Below are 19,721 nucleotides of genomic sequence, written 5' to 3'. Positions count from 1 at the left end.
TAATAGCAAAAATTCGGCACCTTTTAAAATATATTTGTGATTTCTAGACGTTTTGCAAAACTAAAACATATTTTATGATTCATTTTCGAAATTTCAGGAAATATTTGGAAATGTTTTAAAAAAATTTTCAACTTTCTCCTAAAGTTAATTTTTCAATTTAAAAAATCGAAAGAAATTATTTCAGTAACCTAAAGAATTTTATTCATTTTCCTGAATATTCACAAAAGTCCTAAAATATCTTATAAGTTTTCATTGTTCTTTAATCGTTTCAAAAATTCTAAATATATATTAAATTTACTCGAATTTGTTCTAAAATTTTATATTATGACAAAAATTTGCTTTAAACACTTTAAAACTCGTTTGAAAAATTTTAGGAAGTAATTTGAAAAGATTTGTAATCTTTTTCTAGTTGCTCTTAGAATGCGCTCTTGACGCCCTGCCTTGACTTACGCACAAGCTTAATTGTTGAGCCTGAGCAGAAGCAACACATCCCCCAAATTACAGAAGCTCTCTCTCAGCATTTTAGACAGATATATAAAGAGGTGGTCGAGCTGAAAAAATGAGCTGAGAAAATAATATAGCTATGGATTAGTGGCATCAAGATATTATGTAGAAAGGACGGCTCAATGAGAGTTATTGTCACCAACCCGTAGAATCTCAATTTGTTGCGATATCAAGCATGGTGTTTACAGCTGAATCTTGATAATTGCAGCCACTGTATATCATTTTTCTTTAAATGGTCATTTTTTGTAACCCTTAAACGTACTTGCAAGAAACGAGGACGCGAAGAAGGGCAACAAAGATCCTACCAAGCGCATGTACCCAACAGAAGAAATCCCACAGGACGAGCAACAGGATATCTATCAGATGAAGGAGGAACACACGACAGACAACCTACCCCAATATTTTTAAGAGGAAAAGGAACCGGACGGGATCCTAGGTCGAGATTGGTTAAAGGAAAATCAAGCCAAAATAAACTTTATTAACGATACCTTGGACCTACCAGATATCTCAATCCCAATGGATGGAGATTATAATCCCGTGATCTTTTACATAAAACCATCGTGTAAGGCAATAGAAATACAACTACCTGAAGGAGACGACATAATTTATGGCAAAAACATCCTACCAGGAATTTACAGCGGCGGTAAAGAACCCACAAAAATTCTAACGATAAATATAAACGGAGAAGAAACCGACCTCTGCGTCAAGAAAAAAGACATCGTCATAGAAAAATTCGAGCGAGTTTCCCACAGAAAAAAGATCCTAGGACCAACCCACAGAAGCAATTAAATTTCAAAAAACCTGAACAACAAAAAACCTAATAATGAAAGAAACCAGCATTAAAGGAGTGGTATAGTTAAATACCGATTCCAATGTATTCAGTCACGCAGAACCCAATAAACAACGAACTTTTAAAGGAACGGCTGGGTAAAAGCTCTTTTGTCCCATCAAAGCATTTGAACGTCTCCGAGAAACGAAGCTGGTACTACAACCCGATAAGTGCAAATGCTTAGAGAAGGAAGGAACCCAAAAGGAAAGAAAATCGATTTTGTCTGGACAAGAGAATGTGAAGAGGCTTTGAACAAACTAAAAAACCTACTGACCTCCTACCCAATTCTGAAACATCCGGACCTGAAGAAACCCTTCATTTTATGCACTGACGCATCAAACGAAGGACTGGATGTTATACTTAGCCAGCTGGGCGAGAATGGTAAAGACCACCCAGTAAGTTTCGGCAGCAGAAGCCTGAATCCTGCAGAGCGAAATTACTCAACCACAGAAAAGGAACTTCTGGCAATCGTGTGGGGCATAAAACAATATAGACACCTGTACGGACAAAGGTTCAAGGTTCATATCGACCACAAACCAAATAAGGGACTTCTGAATGCCAGACATGACGACATGTCCTCATGCCTATTCCGACTCACACAAGAATTAACGGACTACCGCCCGGAAGTCATCTATAAACCGGGGAAACACAACGCAAACGCCGACGCACTCGGTTGAGCATTTCCCGTAAAAAAGAAGGAAGATGTGTTAGTAGGAACTGATAATCCAGAATACGAAGCCATACATGAACTCTTGAACACCATAGACTCCCCGAAAGAACCAGACAGGGCTCATGAATCCCCCAAGACAGCATTAGAAAATACGGTAAGACCACTTATACAAGCGAATATGGACATTGAGGAAATTATCCGAAACAACGAAGTGTCACCAGAGTTGCTTGAGGAAATCATTTAAGACTTACAATCTCTGGATGCAGCAAAAACCAGTCATCCCGCAACTTCTGAAGAAGGAAAAGATATGATGCAGCAACGGCTTTACTGACACTAAAAGACTCCCTTGTTATATTATCCGAAATGCGGGATGAAGACATTCGAAAACCAGACTTTCAAAAACCAGACTTTCAAATTAACAATGCAATTTATCGAAACTTCTAGGACATCCTGAAATGGGCGAAGAAAATTTGGGAAGATGAGAGGACCGAAAATCCCAGGATCATCGAAATTACGCACTGGACTACAGAGGAGGATTACAATTTAGCAGCATCTTTCATATATCGGACCTTTAGGTTAATAGACCTAGAGCAGTATTACAGAATCAAGGCAATGTACCCCAAAATCGTCAGGAAACACAGATGCGGCAAAACATAATTGCAAGGCTACATGAGAATGGGCATTGGGCATTGTTTAAAACGGTACGACAAATCCAACAGCACCACTAATGGCTGGAAATTACTATATGCGTTCTCAAAACGCACAATAGAAACACAGGAAGAAATTAATGAACGCAGGAAAGAGAGGAGCCTGTCACAGATGCAGGACACAAGAGAAACTATCGCACTACAATCAGGTAAAAAATTATCAGGCTTCTCAATAAAAAACATCTCTTACAGATTCACCTGGTGGACGGGGTCTACGACATTAAAACCCTAGATGACTCAATCATCAAGGAGAAGCTGTACACTACACGGATCTACCACGGAATATGGGATGCCATCTACTTCGTAAACTTGACGGAGATCGGAGAGGACAAACAGGACCTAGCGATTACACAGTAGTTAAATATACCACACTACTTTTTTACAATTCATTCAATTATTACATCTTCGACGGAATACGCAGCGAGCCAATTGCTATATCACAAAACAAGACAGAGAATACAGAAGAGTACACCTCGACGGAACATCCCTGGTATGGATCTTGAACCACGAGGGAAACCACTGCGAAAGAAAATATTGCACTATGAACAGCAAATTTATTTATAGTTTCTCCAACGGATATGAATGGTATCTTTTACTCATGAACCATCTAAAAATAACGAATTAATGTTTACAGGAAGGTGAAATAATAGAAACAGTGTCTAGAGCTTCGGTCCTCACGCTATAAGACCATTGTATGGCATCAACAGCACACAAAGCCTTTCTAGCCGTAACACACTACTCTCGGGAAGGTTAAAGCATTCAGTCCACAATTTAGAAACAGCTCAGCAGAACTACGAGGCATTTCTGCTCACACGACGGAATCCCTCCTGGTGGACCATAGTTACAGCCTGGTTAGAGCGATTAGGATACAACAACCTGGCTCTCTTGATAGTTTGACTATTATGGAAATATGGTCTAGGACGATTATTCCGCATCCTCCTCTCTTCTACGCCATGCGGAAAGGTTATTTATCGTAACTGAGGCCCAGCCACCATTATCCACGAACCAACCGACCCGAAAGCAGATCATATGGTACAGCTCACTTCCTCCACTTGTTCCACATCCTTTTTCAAGGACAACGAGGACGTTATCTAGTCCTGGAGCATGGAACTGTGAATAGGGTCACCAATGATACCAGCGAATGATTCATCGCTCTGTATAAAACCCGACTGGCTCGGTAGCATTCTCTTATACGCGTTTGACGCGGAAGCATTGTTCACATTATATCAAATTATCTAATAAAAATACTTCAAAGTCTTCAAACCTGTTATCCTTTCCCTGGAGTAAATTGACTCTTTTTAAAAAACTAAAAGATTATATTTCCAGATCACAATTCATAAAAAAATTTGTTTGTATGATTAACTTTAGCAGACTTTATGCACCTTATGCTTTCATTAAAAAAAAATAATTCTTGATAATACAAATTTGTCATCCGATATTTGTTATTAATTTTAAAAACAAATGCCCAGTGTGAACATTTAAAGGCAGAAAGAAATCGTTTTTTCTCCTAATTTTCCTCAAATTATATTGCCAGTGATGTTTAATGATGGGAAATTATCATCCGACATTTTTTATTAATCTTATAAGCAAATTATATAATCAAATTTATAACTTGGTCATTTAGAGGTCGAAAAAATCCCTTTTTCCCCTAATTTTCCTTAAATGATGTCTCTAGTGAGGTTTAATGATGTAACATGTTCATCTAATATTTTTCATTAATTTTGTAAACAAATACCTAGTTTGGTTGATTAAAGGCAGAAATTTTTTTTTTTTGCGAATAGCTTCAAAGTATGTTGCCAGTGATGTATTTGTTTGGTAAGTGTTGTTTCTCTCAATTTTTTTAATGTACGAGGCATGTCCAGAAAGTAAGTGTACTCAATTTTTGTAGGCTTCAAAAAAATTTGGAAAAGAAAAAAAATCTTACATGGTTTCACATTTACACAAGCCAGTTATTTTTCGACATAGTTGCCATTCCTCTCGATGCAAGTGTTGAGCTTGGGAATCAATTTTTTTATGCCTGCCTCGAAGAAGTTTCTCGCTAGCCCTTTCGTCCACTTCTCTACCTCCCTCTTCACCTCCTCCGTTGAAAACCTTTTTCCACCCATGTGCATCTTCAGGGAAGTGAAGAGATGGAATTCTGCAGGCGCCAGGTCTGGGGATCAAGGGGGTGGTTCAAAACGTCCCATCCTAATGAGTCTAGGAGTTGCTTCGTGGCGTTGACCGTGTGAGGTCTGGCATTGTCGTGAAGCAGGCAGACTCCTTTTGTCAGCATGCCCCTCCTTTCATTTCGAATCGCCCTTTGCAATTTTTTCAATGTTTCAAAGTATTTTGCCGCGTTAATTGTCTCCCCCTGGGGCAGATATTCAATCAAAATTATAGCAATGAGGTAGCGGATGGCAGCGCGGGGTTCGTACTTCGCGGGAGATTGGATCGACATTTTTTCGCGAGAGATGCTCCTGCTTCAACAGTTCTCAACATAATAATCTCGAATGGGACTCATTTTGAAGGGGAGGAGTGAGGCCACACGGCAGTGTTTTCAACACGTCAAAAAAGCATTTCCGACAGCCGTGAGAGCCCTTGTACACTAGAAAACTTCAGGATCTGGAACACTATCAGAATGCTTCCAGTCTTTTCTTAGATATGCCAAGTAAGCGTCAGAGGATGTCAATAATTTGTGAATCAGATCCATGTTCATTGCTAGTGGGCTGCATTTTGTGGTAGAAAACTCACGAGATCGTTTGAAATCCTTATTCCGTGCTTTTTCGACTTCTTCTGATAATAAACCAATAGGAATTAGAAACCATTTGATGATCTTTGCACTGTGCACGAGAATCTTATGTACAGAAGATGGCATATAAAACCACCAGTAGAGCTCGACATAGAGTTCAGCAGATTGGATAACTTACGATTCATATCTTGCGTTAGTTCAGGATCCCGGAAAAATCGTCGAGCTGTATTTTCATCGTTGGAAGTTCCTCCACCATGTTTAGGTACGCCTATTATCAAACTCATTTCTCTCCAGAAATCATACTGGATCTTGTTCTTTGCAAATTACATGAATGCGTTCTGTTCATTGATTCAAAATTTTTCGCCAAGATAACAAAAAAACGAAAAAATCCACTTTTTCTCCACTCTTTGCATTAACATAAAAGTTTTTTTAAATTTAAATATCACGCCGCCGAGGAGCAAAGAAGACGTGTTGCGCCGACGCGTCGCCAATCAAAATTGCTTAAATTGCCGCCGCCGGTCAAAAGTCTGTCGGCGCAACCCTCTAATATTTAACAATTAATTGATACCAAATATTTGTATGCTTCAAAAAACGTTAGTCATAATTTATAAATACGCGTATTTACGTTTGAAATAGTGTGATCATTTCGTCCAATGTTTTCTACGTGCAATCTTAAGAAAATTCAATTTTTAATGCAGTGATTTTTTTTTTAGTAAAAGCAAACTAAAATAGCAGACCTTAATCCTAGTCCAGGGTACGGCCCGATTTATTCTTTATCTTGAAAAATGTGTGATCTGTTTAGTGCACAACGCAGCGCCGTATTGTATTTATTTTGTTTATTGTTTAATAGAAAAAGCTTTAGTAAAGAATGGCTTGTTACTCAAAAAGAGAATATTAAACTGTCTGGCCGTAAAACGGAACTCCGCAAAAGCCCGATGTAAATGAAGCCCTTTCACTTCATCCCGACGATATATCAGTCTGATAATTTTTTGTCAATTGATTTTAGTAAACCATCCAGAGATATGATTGCAGAGTATGTTAAACGAGTAGAATTTTTGAAAGGAATAATTGGCACTTCAATGTTGAAAGATACAGTGGAAAAAGTAGTAGCAACTCAAATGATTCCTTCAGTTATGTATTCTACGACTGAACCGATGGGTCCTAATATAATGTCGCAAATACATCAGAAAACAAGTTCCAAATATAATCAAGAATTACGTTCGGAATTATTTAAACCTCCAGGTAAGTATTATCATAACTCACAATTATTTTGGCTAGTTTTAAGATAAATGTTATGAAAAAATGTGTGGAATATAATACATCAAATGAAAGATTAAAGGAAACGATTTTTACCTTATAGGACATTCAGAAAAAATGGAACATCAGTTACTGAATTCAGATCAAAATGCTGTTGATTTGGACGCAGTATTAAAATATAACCGCAACATGCAGGAAAAAATTGCCAATAATATGCTCTTAATGACTACAAGCATGAGAGAACACGCAACAATAGTAAGTGGTATTATTCGAAGAGACATCAGATCATTAGAAAAAAGCAATAATCTCACGGTCGTTCACGAAACAAGTCTAAAATCTGAGTCTCTTAAACTTGAAGAGCACACCAAGTCTAATTGGAGATGCTGGGTTTGGCTGATGGTTGCGTTCGTCTTAGTAGTTTTTTTCAGTAAGTTTATGATAATAGAACCCTGCTTGAGGAGTGGTCGTCCGACGTCCAATTGTTTCCAATTAGCGCATTCGGGCGGTCGGGAAAAAACTATTTATGTTACATTTCCAAAACTACATTTTGTAAAGTGGTGAAAAGAGTCTACGACAGCCTCTAGACAATTTTTCTATTATCTTAATTAAATATTCAGTATAAAAAGTGTAATAGGTAAATTCTCCTCTCGAGTTAGTTTTGTAGTTGTTGATATCGTAAATTTGACCATTGTGAATTATAGTGAAGTCCATCAGTAAAATATGGAACAACTATAAGAAATTATTAAGCAAAACAAACAAAAAAATTAATTTTGAAAGAAGGCGGCTATACAAGCGTTCTGCACAGTGTTGATGATTAACATCGAAAAGTATAAAAAGGTATAATAATATATAATACCATTTATAATTAAATTACGTTTCGAAACCTTTACGACTTCCCTCATCAGATTAGAATCATCAGATGTTATGACAAAAGAATTTTTTAAGCAGTAAATATATCTGCTGATATGTGTTAATATAAGTGCTCGTATAGTCGGGTAATTTCTGTCATGCTGCTCCTATAACGTAAAAACATGAGCTTCGGGATCTTCAAAATTGTGAATTCTTGTGGTTTTCCAAACGAATAGACTAGCACTCAAATTATCATATTAATGATCGGAAACTGTAAGGGTCTAACCCACCAAATTTGCAAAATGCACATTTTTATTTTTGTATCCTCTAATCAGTTCTACGTGTCGTGCTTTTTTCAGAAAGTCAAAGAATAGAATTTTACTATTCTTAGTAAAATAATAAATTTTCTTAAGGTGCTTTACTAAGACTGCAGTGCCACTTGTTGATCCTTAAGGTAGACAGCGCAAATGTAAGCGTGGCTTGAGAGATAGCCTTTAATGTCACCGAATACCTCTTGGGATACCTCGAGGGAAACTTGAGAGTCCACAGTTGGAGAAATATTAGAAATATTGCTCTGAAAGTCTGACATGTTGTAGATTATACTATTTTCTTTCAATATTGTTAACGCTAACAAAAAATTATACGGAAATAACAAATGATACAGTTTTTCCGTTCTCTTGAACAAATTTTCGAATGAGGGTTAGAACCCTCTGGTTCCCGATCATTTATATATCAGCAGATAATAACTTCTTCAAAAATTGATTTGTTTTAACATCTAATGATTCCATCTGATGAGGAAACTCGCAAAAGTTCCGAAACGTCATTATAATATCTGGATAACCTATTAAGTAGATCAAAGTAATTGTCTGGAAGCCGTCGTAGACTCTTGTCACTCCTGTGCTTCTCTTAGAAATTTCTTGGGCTAGCCTGACTTCTCAGGCATGTTTATAGTAAATGAAAGATTTAGATTGTACCTGAATCTATCACAAAAAAATACGATAAATAAATAAAAAGATACAGGGCACTTTGCCGGTTACACCCTATTTAATAAAAGCGTGAAATCTACATGGTTCAACAAACATCAAATATTTAATAATGATTGTGCATAATTTCTTTAAAATCAATATTTTGAAGGTTAGAGAAACGTTTTAGAACCCGCTCATGTTGGTTTAAAAAATCAGTAATTTAAAGTTTCCATAGAAAAGATTGTGAAGAATGTATGGAAAAATCAATTTTTATGTTTGTTATAGTCTATTTTTCAGAAGATTAGTTATATTATTTCTCCGGTCTTATATTTAGTTTTGTTTTACAATAATTAAAAGTTCATACAAAGATATACTGTGACGTTACACAAGTTCATAATCATAGTCCTATCGCGACGCGTCGCATGAACAAATCACTCGTTTCATTCGAATTCTCATAACCAGCGATATTGACCATAAACTTATTTCCACGGCCCCCACACGCGCGCCCTCTAACCCTCCTTCTCGACATTTCTACAGGGTTACAAATGAATACGACATAAGTCTTTCTCAAAATAATAATGTTTAAATTATGAATCTTATATATATTTCAATCGATCAACCTAAACTGTATTTTCAGAATAAAAGATTACCAACAATTGATGAAATTCTGTTAAGGTTGATTAATTGATAAGCTTCAGAATGGGATTTTTAATCCCGTCTTCAAAATTTCGGAAATGTTTTACGACATATCACAAGCCCGCATCTTAGAGTCGGAGGGTATTTTAATCTGGCGCCGCTTTTGTAGCTGCCGTCGACGGCGCGGCGTGTTCGAGCATCGATTTTGATCTCATTTTGACGACATGGATAGCAGTGTACCCATTGGGGGTCATGCGTGAATAAAACGATTAGGTCAGCAGTGGGGCTGAACGTTGATACAGGGTTGAATTCAGGTGCTCAAGTACCAGTGGGACCGCTTTCTGAGGATGAATCTGATTCTGACTAAATGTCCATGCAGGCATTTCGGTGAGCTACCCAGCTCTGTTAATTGTAAATTGTAATTATTCGAGACTTCCTGGTAAAACCCTGGATGTTAACCAGTCGTAGAATCTTGTCGAATTCCATGAAATGGGCCCGAAGGATTTGTTTAGTGAGCCTAATTAATGCCCGGCACTGATGTGGGATGATAGAAGATAGTTCAAGCGGTCGTGTCCTTTGGGCATCTGAACCCCTATCCCTAGATCTTTCTTGGGTAATCTCAGAGTTTTCCTGGCTCTGTCTATCCTGTACGTATAGTCTAGAAAGGCTTTCGCCTGCTGACAACACTTGTTTTTTGCCAATTAGTCTCGGTCCCTTGTCTGGATCCAGCTTTTAATGGTAACCCCGATGCAGCAAGACGCTAGTGCCATTACCGGTTTCAGGCTTATCCATTTGCTATCCACATTGCTGAGCCGTTTTTGGCAATCTGGTCCAGTTCTGCAATGTAGTTTAATGCCCTATTGCATATCGAAACCAGCTCTGATATTATCTGTGGTCTTTCAATTGTATTTAATATCGCTCGGCTGCTCGAGTAGATTGTAATCTGCCTATTAATCTGCCTAAAAGACTTAAATATCCAGAAAAAACTACGTTTCGCGTCTTTGTAAAAAGTTATTAGAATGGGTTTAAACACTAAAAAACCATAAATGACAGTATACATAAGAAAGTTTTTCTTAAGTTACGAAGTTCATGTAATAATTTCTCAGTTCCATCACTGAAACTTGAAAATGTTCGGACAAGGTTAATTTTCATGTATACAGTGGGTGTACTATGTATTCGTACAATTAAGATTTTCCAGAACACTAATTGGTTTTATTATTAATTTATTTAATTGTTTAAATTCAATAAAAAACTAGTGTATTTTACAGAATGCCTGCTCTAAATTATTTAATAAAAAAAAATTAGTTTTTAATCGTTATGTACTTTTAAAAATAAACGTAGCTATTTCGATAGACGTACAAAGTATTCGTACAAGTTGCCCCTTATGCGAAAAATGTTACTAAAAAGTCACTGTGACCTCTCATGTTTATGTACCTTGTATGAGATTGCATCTATTGTTGCACGACCACGCTCGACTGTGCAATCGGCATTTGATCGACTTTCAACTGGGAAAACAGTGAAAAACTTGCCATGAAGTGGTAGACCTAAAGTGGTGACGACCGCTGTTGAAAGATTTATTTTACGCATGATTTAAAAAAACCGAAATAAGTAGTCTTGCAATCAAGACTGGACTGAATAGTAGAGGTGTATCTGTTTCTTTGATTTGTGTACAAAAAGTTATAGAAAAGCATGCGTATATTGGTCGAGTAATGCGTAAGAAGTTCTGAGTGAATAAAACCAATCGCCAAAAATGGTTAAAATTTGCAAAGGAACATGAAGATATGGATTCCAATTTCTGGGATCGAGTAATTTCGTTAGATAAAAGTAAATTTAATATATTTTGCTCTGGTGGAAGACATTGCAACAGGGAAACACGGGGGTGGATATGTTATGGTATGGGGTTGTATGAGCTCTTCAAAGGTTGGGAAATTACACTTTATTTATGATAAATTAACTCATTAGCGTTGTATAAAAATCTTAAAAGAAAATATGCCCACTAGTGCAAAAAAAAACTGCCTTGAAGGTAGGTATATTTTTCCAACAAGATAATGACCTGAAACACACTGCCTATAATACAAGGCTATGGATTTTGTACAATGTGCCAAAGCAACTCATAACTTTTCCTCAATCACCGCATCTCAATCTTATTGAGCATTTTTGAGTTTTTTGGAAGATGCTGTTAGAAAAAACAAACATCCAGTCGGACTGAATTCATCAAGATATTACAGCAAGAATGGGACGCTATTTCTTCAGAGCATACACAAACCCTTGTGCATTTAATGCCACAAAGACTGCAAGCTGTTCTTAAATCCAATGGATACCTCACAAAACATTCAGTAATTATTTCTTTTTATAAATAATTTTTAAAGATTTTTTTAATAACTCCTGCATTTTATTATGCCACTGGTTTGACAGTACGGCCTCAGTATTGGAAGTGAGTGCTGTGTCAGTACAGACAGCCAATATTGGAACTCCGAAAGCCTTAACTTCGTATACAAGGGGCCGTAATTTTCTTCCACTTGGACGAGAGCTGGATTAGTTGCTTCTGCACTCGGCCCCCTGTCTCGTAACAAAAATCTCCACATGACTTATTACAATGCTGCGCTTGTTTAACATGTGCCTATTAGTTCCACAATGTTAATCTCCCGTTCTTTCTCTCGCTGAAGGCTAACTTTCGCACGGGGCTTCTGCTCGAAATTTAGGAATACTGGACTGACGCAGCTCGTACTGTTAACGGCAGTATTGTTTGCCTACCTAAAGTCGTGTAGTTGTACTTTCCGATCCTGCTGATTTTTATCGATAAAGGATGCAACTACGGTTTTTGTGACTCGATTTATCCGCACGTTTGGATCAGCTTGAAGCTGGTAGGAACTCCCTTGCTAGGCTAGTGTTCACCGCATGGGCCGCCGAGGCTCTTCCAGAATGCGAGGCGGGAATCAAACCCGCAAGCCGATGGAGTGGGTCCAAAGCCTAAGTTTTAGCCCTCACGACCATCGTCCTACTTTGGGTGAACTACTTAGAAACTATGATCTAAAAGCTCTAAAGACCATCGAACTAGCCTACCTGTCAGATTGTGAAGATTATGAAACCAGCGTAAGCTGTTGTGGTATTTGACAATCATAAAGGGGAAAGGTTCTAAGTAATATCTAAATTCCTTAGTCAACCACATAACTCGGCAGTTGAATACTTTAAGAGTTTTAAACGCCGTCTCTTGCTCGTCACTCCACGCCATCGGCAGTCTTTACGGAGCAATCAATTGAGGGGTTCGGCGGTAGACCCAAAGTCTTGAATAAATCGGTGGTGCCAACTCGTCATGCCCACGAACCGTCTTAATTGTTTTATATTTTGAGGGGCTTTGTAATCAAGGATGGCAATCTCAGAACGACGTAGACGCTTTTTTTGCGCTGATCTTGAGTTCGGCCTCGCGTATCTTGCCGAGGACTCTTTTAAGCCAAAGTGCTCTTCAAAAGTTTCAGACACGATAATGATACCGTTCAAGTATGTGAAGCAAAAGAGGCGCAAATCAGGGCTGATGATACTATTGATTAGTCCTGGTACCAAGCATGTAGTAATTGCCTCACACTTTGTTCCAGGGGAACCTGATAGTCGGCTAAGCTAAAATCTATTATCGATATGTAACGGGCTACTCGAAGCATATCTAGGATGTCAAACCACTTTATCTTTTTGGTTTTGGGTTCGCAGAAACCAATTCTTATACTCGTATAACTTCAGCTATTGACAATTGGTCTCTAACAACTGAAAACACCCTCATTTTCTAAGATTATACGTTTGACTATCATATTGTACCTCTCTGCGTCTTATAGACTTGAGATTGTCATTATGCCAAGTACGCAATGACCGAATTATTTGTTTTGTTTATTTTTTTTTGTCTCATTCAGTAGTATGCAGTCATTATTGACTATTGGTTTTCTATCTCCTGAACAGTTGTAAAGATTTAAGTTTATACCTGATACACAAAATAAGTGTGCACTCTGCAGTGTTTAACACGTTCCTGTCTGAAAGTAATGCGTTAACGTTACCGTTACTGCCTGAAAATTTTTAACGCGTTACTGTTACTTATTAAAAAAGTAAAGCGTTACCGTTACTGAAAAAACTAACGAGTTACCTTGCCGTTACTTTTTGTGTTTTGAATATTTAATAAATTATTTGAATATCCAAAAAGAATCTTAAGAATTTAATACATTTAATTGAAAACAGAAAATTTTAATAAAATTCAATATTATATTTACAGTTAGGAAAAATAATTTTAAAATACTGAATTTTTCTATAACCTTTCTTGTATTTGAGGGTGTTGGTTAAATCCAACTTTGAATTTTTTTATAGGTACGGCTCTGACTCAATATACATTTTTTCGAAGGATTTGCGAACGAAAGAAAGAAAACTTGTCGAATATCCGAGGTTTTGCGAGATCTTCGGATCAATAAAATGTCGAAAAATCAATAAATTTGTTGAGGGAATGATTATTTTCACTAAAAATATGTATTTTGCGAAAGATAGAAATCAGAGGGTAGCTAGCTGCCAACTTCGCGCTATGCATGGTATCGGGGCATGGCGTGAAGTTGACAGCTAGCCTGGTGGCTAATTACAAATACAGTTACAAGACACACATAGGGTATGTCAATTTTGTCTGCATTTTTCTCCATTTCTCAACGTATTTGGACAAATTTAGGGGCCACTTCTTGATGATGATGCCATCATCAAGACGTAGCCCTTTAAAAACCTAGTATATCTCGAAAATTCTTCTATTATGTCATAATTGTGAGTAAAAAAATAGTGAGTAAAAAAACAAACATCCTTAAACAATTAATAAATGAATAAATATATGCTGCAGTCTCCTTAACTCTTTCCATAAAGCTCCTTTTTTTCAATAGTACCAATTTTGCGAAATATTCATCGCTCATGCGATGTCATTTGGTCTAAAAGTATCAATCCCGCTGTACTGAACAGTAGGGGAATCAAAAAATGCATTGGAAATTTTTTTTCATATTTCTATGAATACCGGCCGAAAATTCCCTAGCGGACCGAGTGAACGGAAAGGATACTCTACAGCATATCCTTATAGTATCCACAAAGTATCCCTACCGTATCATGCAACAAAAGTCCTTAGGGCTGTTCTGTTACATCGTTGACCACTTTTAATTTTCTGACTGCAGTCGCACCGTGAAAAAATAATAGGTATAAAATGCAAAAGGTGCTGAAACAAGTTTTCAGACAATTGCTGCACTTCTGACACCTCACCAAAGTCTCTCAGTAACTTATTCAAGGAAAAATTGTAGTCAGTATGATCCGTGTAAAAAATTTGAAGCATGTTTAAAATATATGTTTTGTGAACTTTGATTGTTACCACACAAAGCGAAACACACACTTAATGGTATGGTATGTAAAAAAGGACATTTTTAATGAAAAACAGACGATTTAACAATTTCCGAAAAAGCGCAACATTCTGCCATTAAGTGAAGATAATATTATTAACGATAATAATAATAATGCATTTTTAAAAAAATATTTTTTTTAACTTGAATTATTTATTACTTTAAACTAATTGAAAGTTGGAGGAAACGACAGAAATCTCAGGAATTTATTTAATCTTCTTGACTGAAATTAGTTATTCAAATCATTTTAATTACAAATTAAACAAAAATTGACTTTTTTTAAATCTCGCAAAACGCATTTTTCACTTATGGGGTTTCTTTGAGACCCTATAAACAGACTTATAGGGGATATATTTGAGAAATGATATTTTATTCGTATTGTATGGCTAATTGTGTAGAGAAATGTTGAGTTTCAATTAGATTCCGATAATATTGAGGATTCTCAATAAAATGTACAAAATCGTATTTTTTTCGAATGAAACCGTTAGTTTGAAAATAAGATAACCCGTTGCCGTTACTAAAAAAGTAACTTCTGGTAGCGCGTTATAAGTAACGCGTTACAGTCTAACACTGACTCTCTGAATGGTCTTCACTTGTGGAGCTTTAGCAAATCTCTTTTTAAGATGACGTGGAGTCTTCTTATGATCTTTCTCGCTGTAATAGTGAATCCTAAGGTTTTGGAATTTTCGGCTCAGTTAAACAGTGATGTTGAATCCCGCATTGCTTCATTTGGCTTAGCTTAAAGACTTGCAAGAGTTGCTTCTCTTTTAAACATAGCTCCAATCACATCAGGTGATCTCTTCCCGTGAGAAGTTCCATAACATTACCTTTCGACTTTGATACCAAGGTTATTCCTATGGTTTACAAGGTTGTAAATTAGCATTAACCGATACTCACCACGAGGAGGTTGCTTGGTCGGATTTCAAGTATCCTTTAGTCCTAATTATTTCAATCGTCTTTTCTCTCGTAGTAGGTGTCGTGCGGTGAACTACATCTCGCAGATAACCCCACAAATAAAAATCGAGTGGCGCAATGTCAGGCGACCTTGGCCGCCATTCAAGGGGGCCTCCTCTACCTATCCACTGACCTGGACAAATTTCATTCAGAAAATCTCTAACGATAATAGCGTAATGTGGGGACCCTCCATCTTGTTGAAGCCACATTCTCGCTCATGTAAATAGGTCGACCTTTTCAAGTAAAATTGGAAGTTCGTCTCGAAGTAACTGTAAATAACTATCTCTATGGACATTGCGATTACAAAACTATATATCTACCAAATATCCATTAACTGAGGTGTTCCTACCTTTCTTTTAGTTTTAACCCTATGTATAAACGCGTGGGAGGAAAAATATATAAAGCGGAGTTTATCAAGTCGTCAAATTGAAAGCATCAAAATGACATGAGTAACAAAATGTAGAGCAGTGAAACTTATTTAGCATGAATAACACCAGAATTCCAATCAAATTCACGTTTTCAAAAGTCAAAAAAATAATAATAAACAAGTGTTTTTTTAGTATGAATTTGATAGAGATTTAATCGTGGTTATTGGGTCACATTCAGGCATTAAACGGTGTTTATTGGGTCGGCGAGATAATACGATTTTGCCTAATGAGATCAATAGAGGACAGTCTCCCGAGGTGTTCTTACCATTCTTTTAGTTTTTAATCCTATGTAGAAACGAGTGGGAGGACAAATATATAAAGCGGTGTTTATCTGGTCGTCAAATTGAAAGCATCAAAATGACATGAGTAACAAAATGTAGAGCAGTGAAACTTATTTAGCATGAATAACACAAGAACTCCAATCAAATTCAGGTTTTCAAAAGTCAAAAAAATGACAATAAACGATTGTTTTTTAGGCTGAATTTTATAGAGATTTAACGATGTTTATTGGGTCACATTGAGACATTAAACGGTGTTTATTGGGTCGGCGAGATAATGAGATTTTTTTTAATAGGATCAATAGAGGACAGTCTCCTGAGGTGTTGACTACCTTTTTTTTAGCTTTTAACTGTATGTCTAAACGCGTGGGCGGAAATATATATAAAGCGGTGTTTATCATGTCGTCAAATTGAAAGCATCAAAATGACATGTAAAACAAAATGTAGAGCAGTGAAGCTTTATTAGCATGAATAACACAAGAATCTAATCAAATTCACGTTTTGAAAAGTCAAAAGGTCAAGTGTTGGGGACCGAAAATCGGAGTAGGTATTTTTAAGAAGCCCAATAATCATAAACTCTACTGACACTGGAAAATTCTCAAAAATATTAATTTTTGACAAAGTCATATATACATGGTAGAGAAGGGTTGATTTTATACATCAAGGACTGAACCCCAAAAATCAGATTGAGTATTTTCGAGGAGCTCAAAAATCAAAGAATACATTGACACTAGAAAATTCTCAAAAATATTATTTCTTGACAAAGTCATATATACATGGTAGAGAAGGGTTGATTTTATAAGTTAAGGGTTGAAACCCAAAAATCGGAGTGGATATTTTCGAGGAGCTCAAAAATCAAAGAATACGTTGACACTAGAAAATTCTCAAAAATATTATTTCTTGACAAAGTCATATATACATGGTAGAGAAGGGTTGATTTTATAAGTTAAGGGTTGAAGCCCAAAAATCGGAGTGGATATTTTCGAGGAGCCCAAAAATAAGAGACTGCATGACTACTAGAAAATTGTCAAAAATATTAGTTTTTGACAAAAAGTCGTACATACGTGGTAGACAAGGGTTGATTTTATAAGTTAAGGTTTGAATCCCAAAAATCGGAGTGGATATTTTCGCGGAGCCCAAAAATCAGAGACTGCATTAACATAAGAAAATTCTCAAAATATTATTTTTTGACAAAGTCATATATACGTGGTAGAGAAGGGTTGATTTTATACGTTAAGGGTTGAAGCCCAAAAATCAGAGTGGGTATTTTCGAGGAGCCCAAAAATCAGAGACTACATTAACACTAGAAAATTCTCAAAAATATTAATTTTTTGACAAAGTCATATATACGTGGTAGAGAAGGGTTGATTTTATACGTTAAGGGTTGAAGCACAAAAATCAGAGTAATATTTTTGAGAATTTTTCTAGTGTGAATGTAGTCTCTGATTTTAGGGCTCTTCCAAAATATCCACTCCCATTTTTGGGCTTCAACCCTTAAGTCATAAAATCAACCCTTCTCTACCACGTATATATGTCTTTGTCAAAAAATAATATGTTTGGGAATTTTCTAGCGTCAATGTGGTCTCTGATTTTTGGGCTCCTCCAAAATACCCACTCCGATTTTTGGGCTTCAATCCTTAAGGTATAAAATCAACCCTTCTCTACCATGTATATATGACTTTGTCAAAAATTAATATTTTTGAGTATTTTCTAGTGTCAATGTTGTCTCTGATTTTTGGGCTCCTCGAAAATTTCCACTCCGATTTTTGGTCCCCAACACTTGACGTTAAAAAACAGTCCCTTTTTAACAATCAAACCTAATTTTGTGCAAACCAATCTTTTTCGGAATATTACAGTCTCTGATACTTTTCGAATTTTACGCTTCAAATGGACTCTCTGATTTTTGGGCTGTTCAGAAATGCCAACATCAAGGTTTAAGTTTTTATTATTAGATTGATGTTTTTTTATACAGGGGTGGTTTTTCTAATATACTGTTATGTGCATTTGAGACTCTAAAATGAGCCAAAAACCTATTGCATTTTGGATTTTGCAAATTTTATTTTTTGCAAGGGGTGGTTTTTTAAAAATAGGGGTAGTTTTTTCATGCATTTCAGAGCCCAAAATAAGCCCAAAATTCTGGTATTCTTTGTTTTTTTCGAATTTGATTTTTTACAAAGGGGGTGGTTTTATATTTTGTAGGGGTGGTTTTTGGAAATTGGTTGTTGGTGCGTTTAAGAGCCCAAAAAAGCCCAAAATTCTGACGTGTTTAATTTTTTTTCTTACTATTTTTATATGGTGGAGGTGCTGGCTTGATTCAAGTCAGCACCTACAATCAAAATTTGAATTTTCACAAAAAGTGGTGGAGCCCAAAAATCGGCAATATACAGCCCAAAAAAAGCCCAAAATTCTGACACCAAGAAATTTGGGAATTTCGTTTCTGGAGGTGCTAGCTTGATAGACCTGACATTAAACCGTGTTTATTGGGTCGGCGATATAATGAGATTTTGTTTAATGGGATCAATAGAGAACAGTCTACTGAGGTGTGACTACCTCTTTTTTTAGTTTTTAACCGTATGTCTAAACGCGTGGGCGGAAATATATATAAAGCGGTGTTTATCAGGTCGTCAAATTGAAAGCATCAAAATGACATGTAAAACAAAATGTAGAGCAGTGAAACATACTTAGCATGAATAACACAAGAATCCAAAAAAATTGACATTTTCAAAAGTAAAAGACATAATAATAAACAAGTGTTTTTTTAGTATGAATTTGATAGAGATTTAATCGTGGTTATTGGGTCACATTCAGACATTAAACGGTGTTTATTGGGTCGGCGAGATAATACGATTTTGCCTAATGAGATCAATAGAGGACAGACTCCCGAGTTGTTCATTACCTTTCTTTTAGTTTTGAATCCTATGCATAAACGCGTGAGAGGACAATTATATAAAGCGGTGTTTATATGGTCATCAAGTTGAAAGCATCAAAATGACATGTAAAAGAAAATGTAGAGCAATAAAGCTTATTTAGCATGAATAATACAAGAATCCAATCAAATTCACGTTTTCAAAACTAAAAAAAAATAAACAAGTGTTTTTTTCGGATGAATTTTATAGAGATTAAACGGTGTTCATTTGGTCACATAGACATTAAACGGTGTTTATTGGTACGGCGAGATAATGAGATTTTGTTTAATAGGATCAATAGAGGACAGTCTCCTGAGGTGCTGAGTACCTTTTTTTTTTGAGTTTTTAACCGTATGTATAAACGCGTGGGCGGAAATATATATATATATATAATTAAAAATTTGTCATAAGGACAACCGCAGGATTTCGCCGGGAGCGGGTGCTAATCTGAAAAATTGCGCCCGCTTCCAGCGAAATCGCGGTCAAATTTCAGCCATAACAACGTCTCACAACCCTGAGATAGGTGGTTACAGTCTGTAAAGGAATCAATACGACGATCCAGCAAAAGCCTCGTGGACCCTAAGAACACGGAGCGATCCAAGGACAACCGCCTTCTG

General features: G+C 36.4%; 1 protein-coding gene across 4 annotated transcripts in view; it reads left to right on the top strand.

Annotated features, from left to right (window-relative positions):
* LOC117179514 (vesicle transport protein USE1) overlaps positions 1 to 19,721 on the top strand; it is a 108,951-nt gene that overhangs the window by 75,243 nt on the left and 13,987 nt on the right. For 3 of the 4 annotated variants that reach the window (XM_033371390.1, XM_033371391.1, XM_033371392.1), the window contains exons 4-5: positions 6,445 to 6,680; positions 6,799 to 7,122. In XM_033371390.1, the coding sequence (XP_033227281.1) occupies positions 6,445 to 6,680; positions 6,799 to 7,122 (560 nt within the window). The remainder of the gene's footprint in view (positions 1 to 6,444; positions 6,681 to 6,798; positions 7,123 to 19,721) is intronic. The other variant, XM_033371393.1, reaches the window with a different exon arrangement.

Source organism: Belonocnema kinseyi, chromosome 9, assembly GCF_010883055.1.
Source record: "Belonocnema kinseyi isolate 2016_QV_RU_SX_M_011 chromosome 9, B_treatae_v1, whole genome shotgun sequence".
Lineage (NCBI taxonomy): Eukaryota > Metazoa > Arthropoda > Insecta > Hymenoptera > Cynipidae > Belonocnema > Belonocnema kinseyi.
Note: the sequence above shows the minus strand (reverse complement) of the source record. Positions and strands in the feature narration are given on the sequence as shown.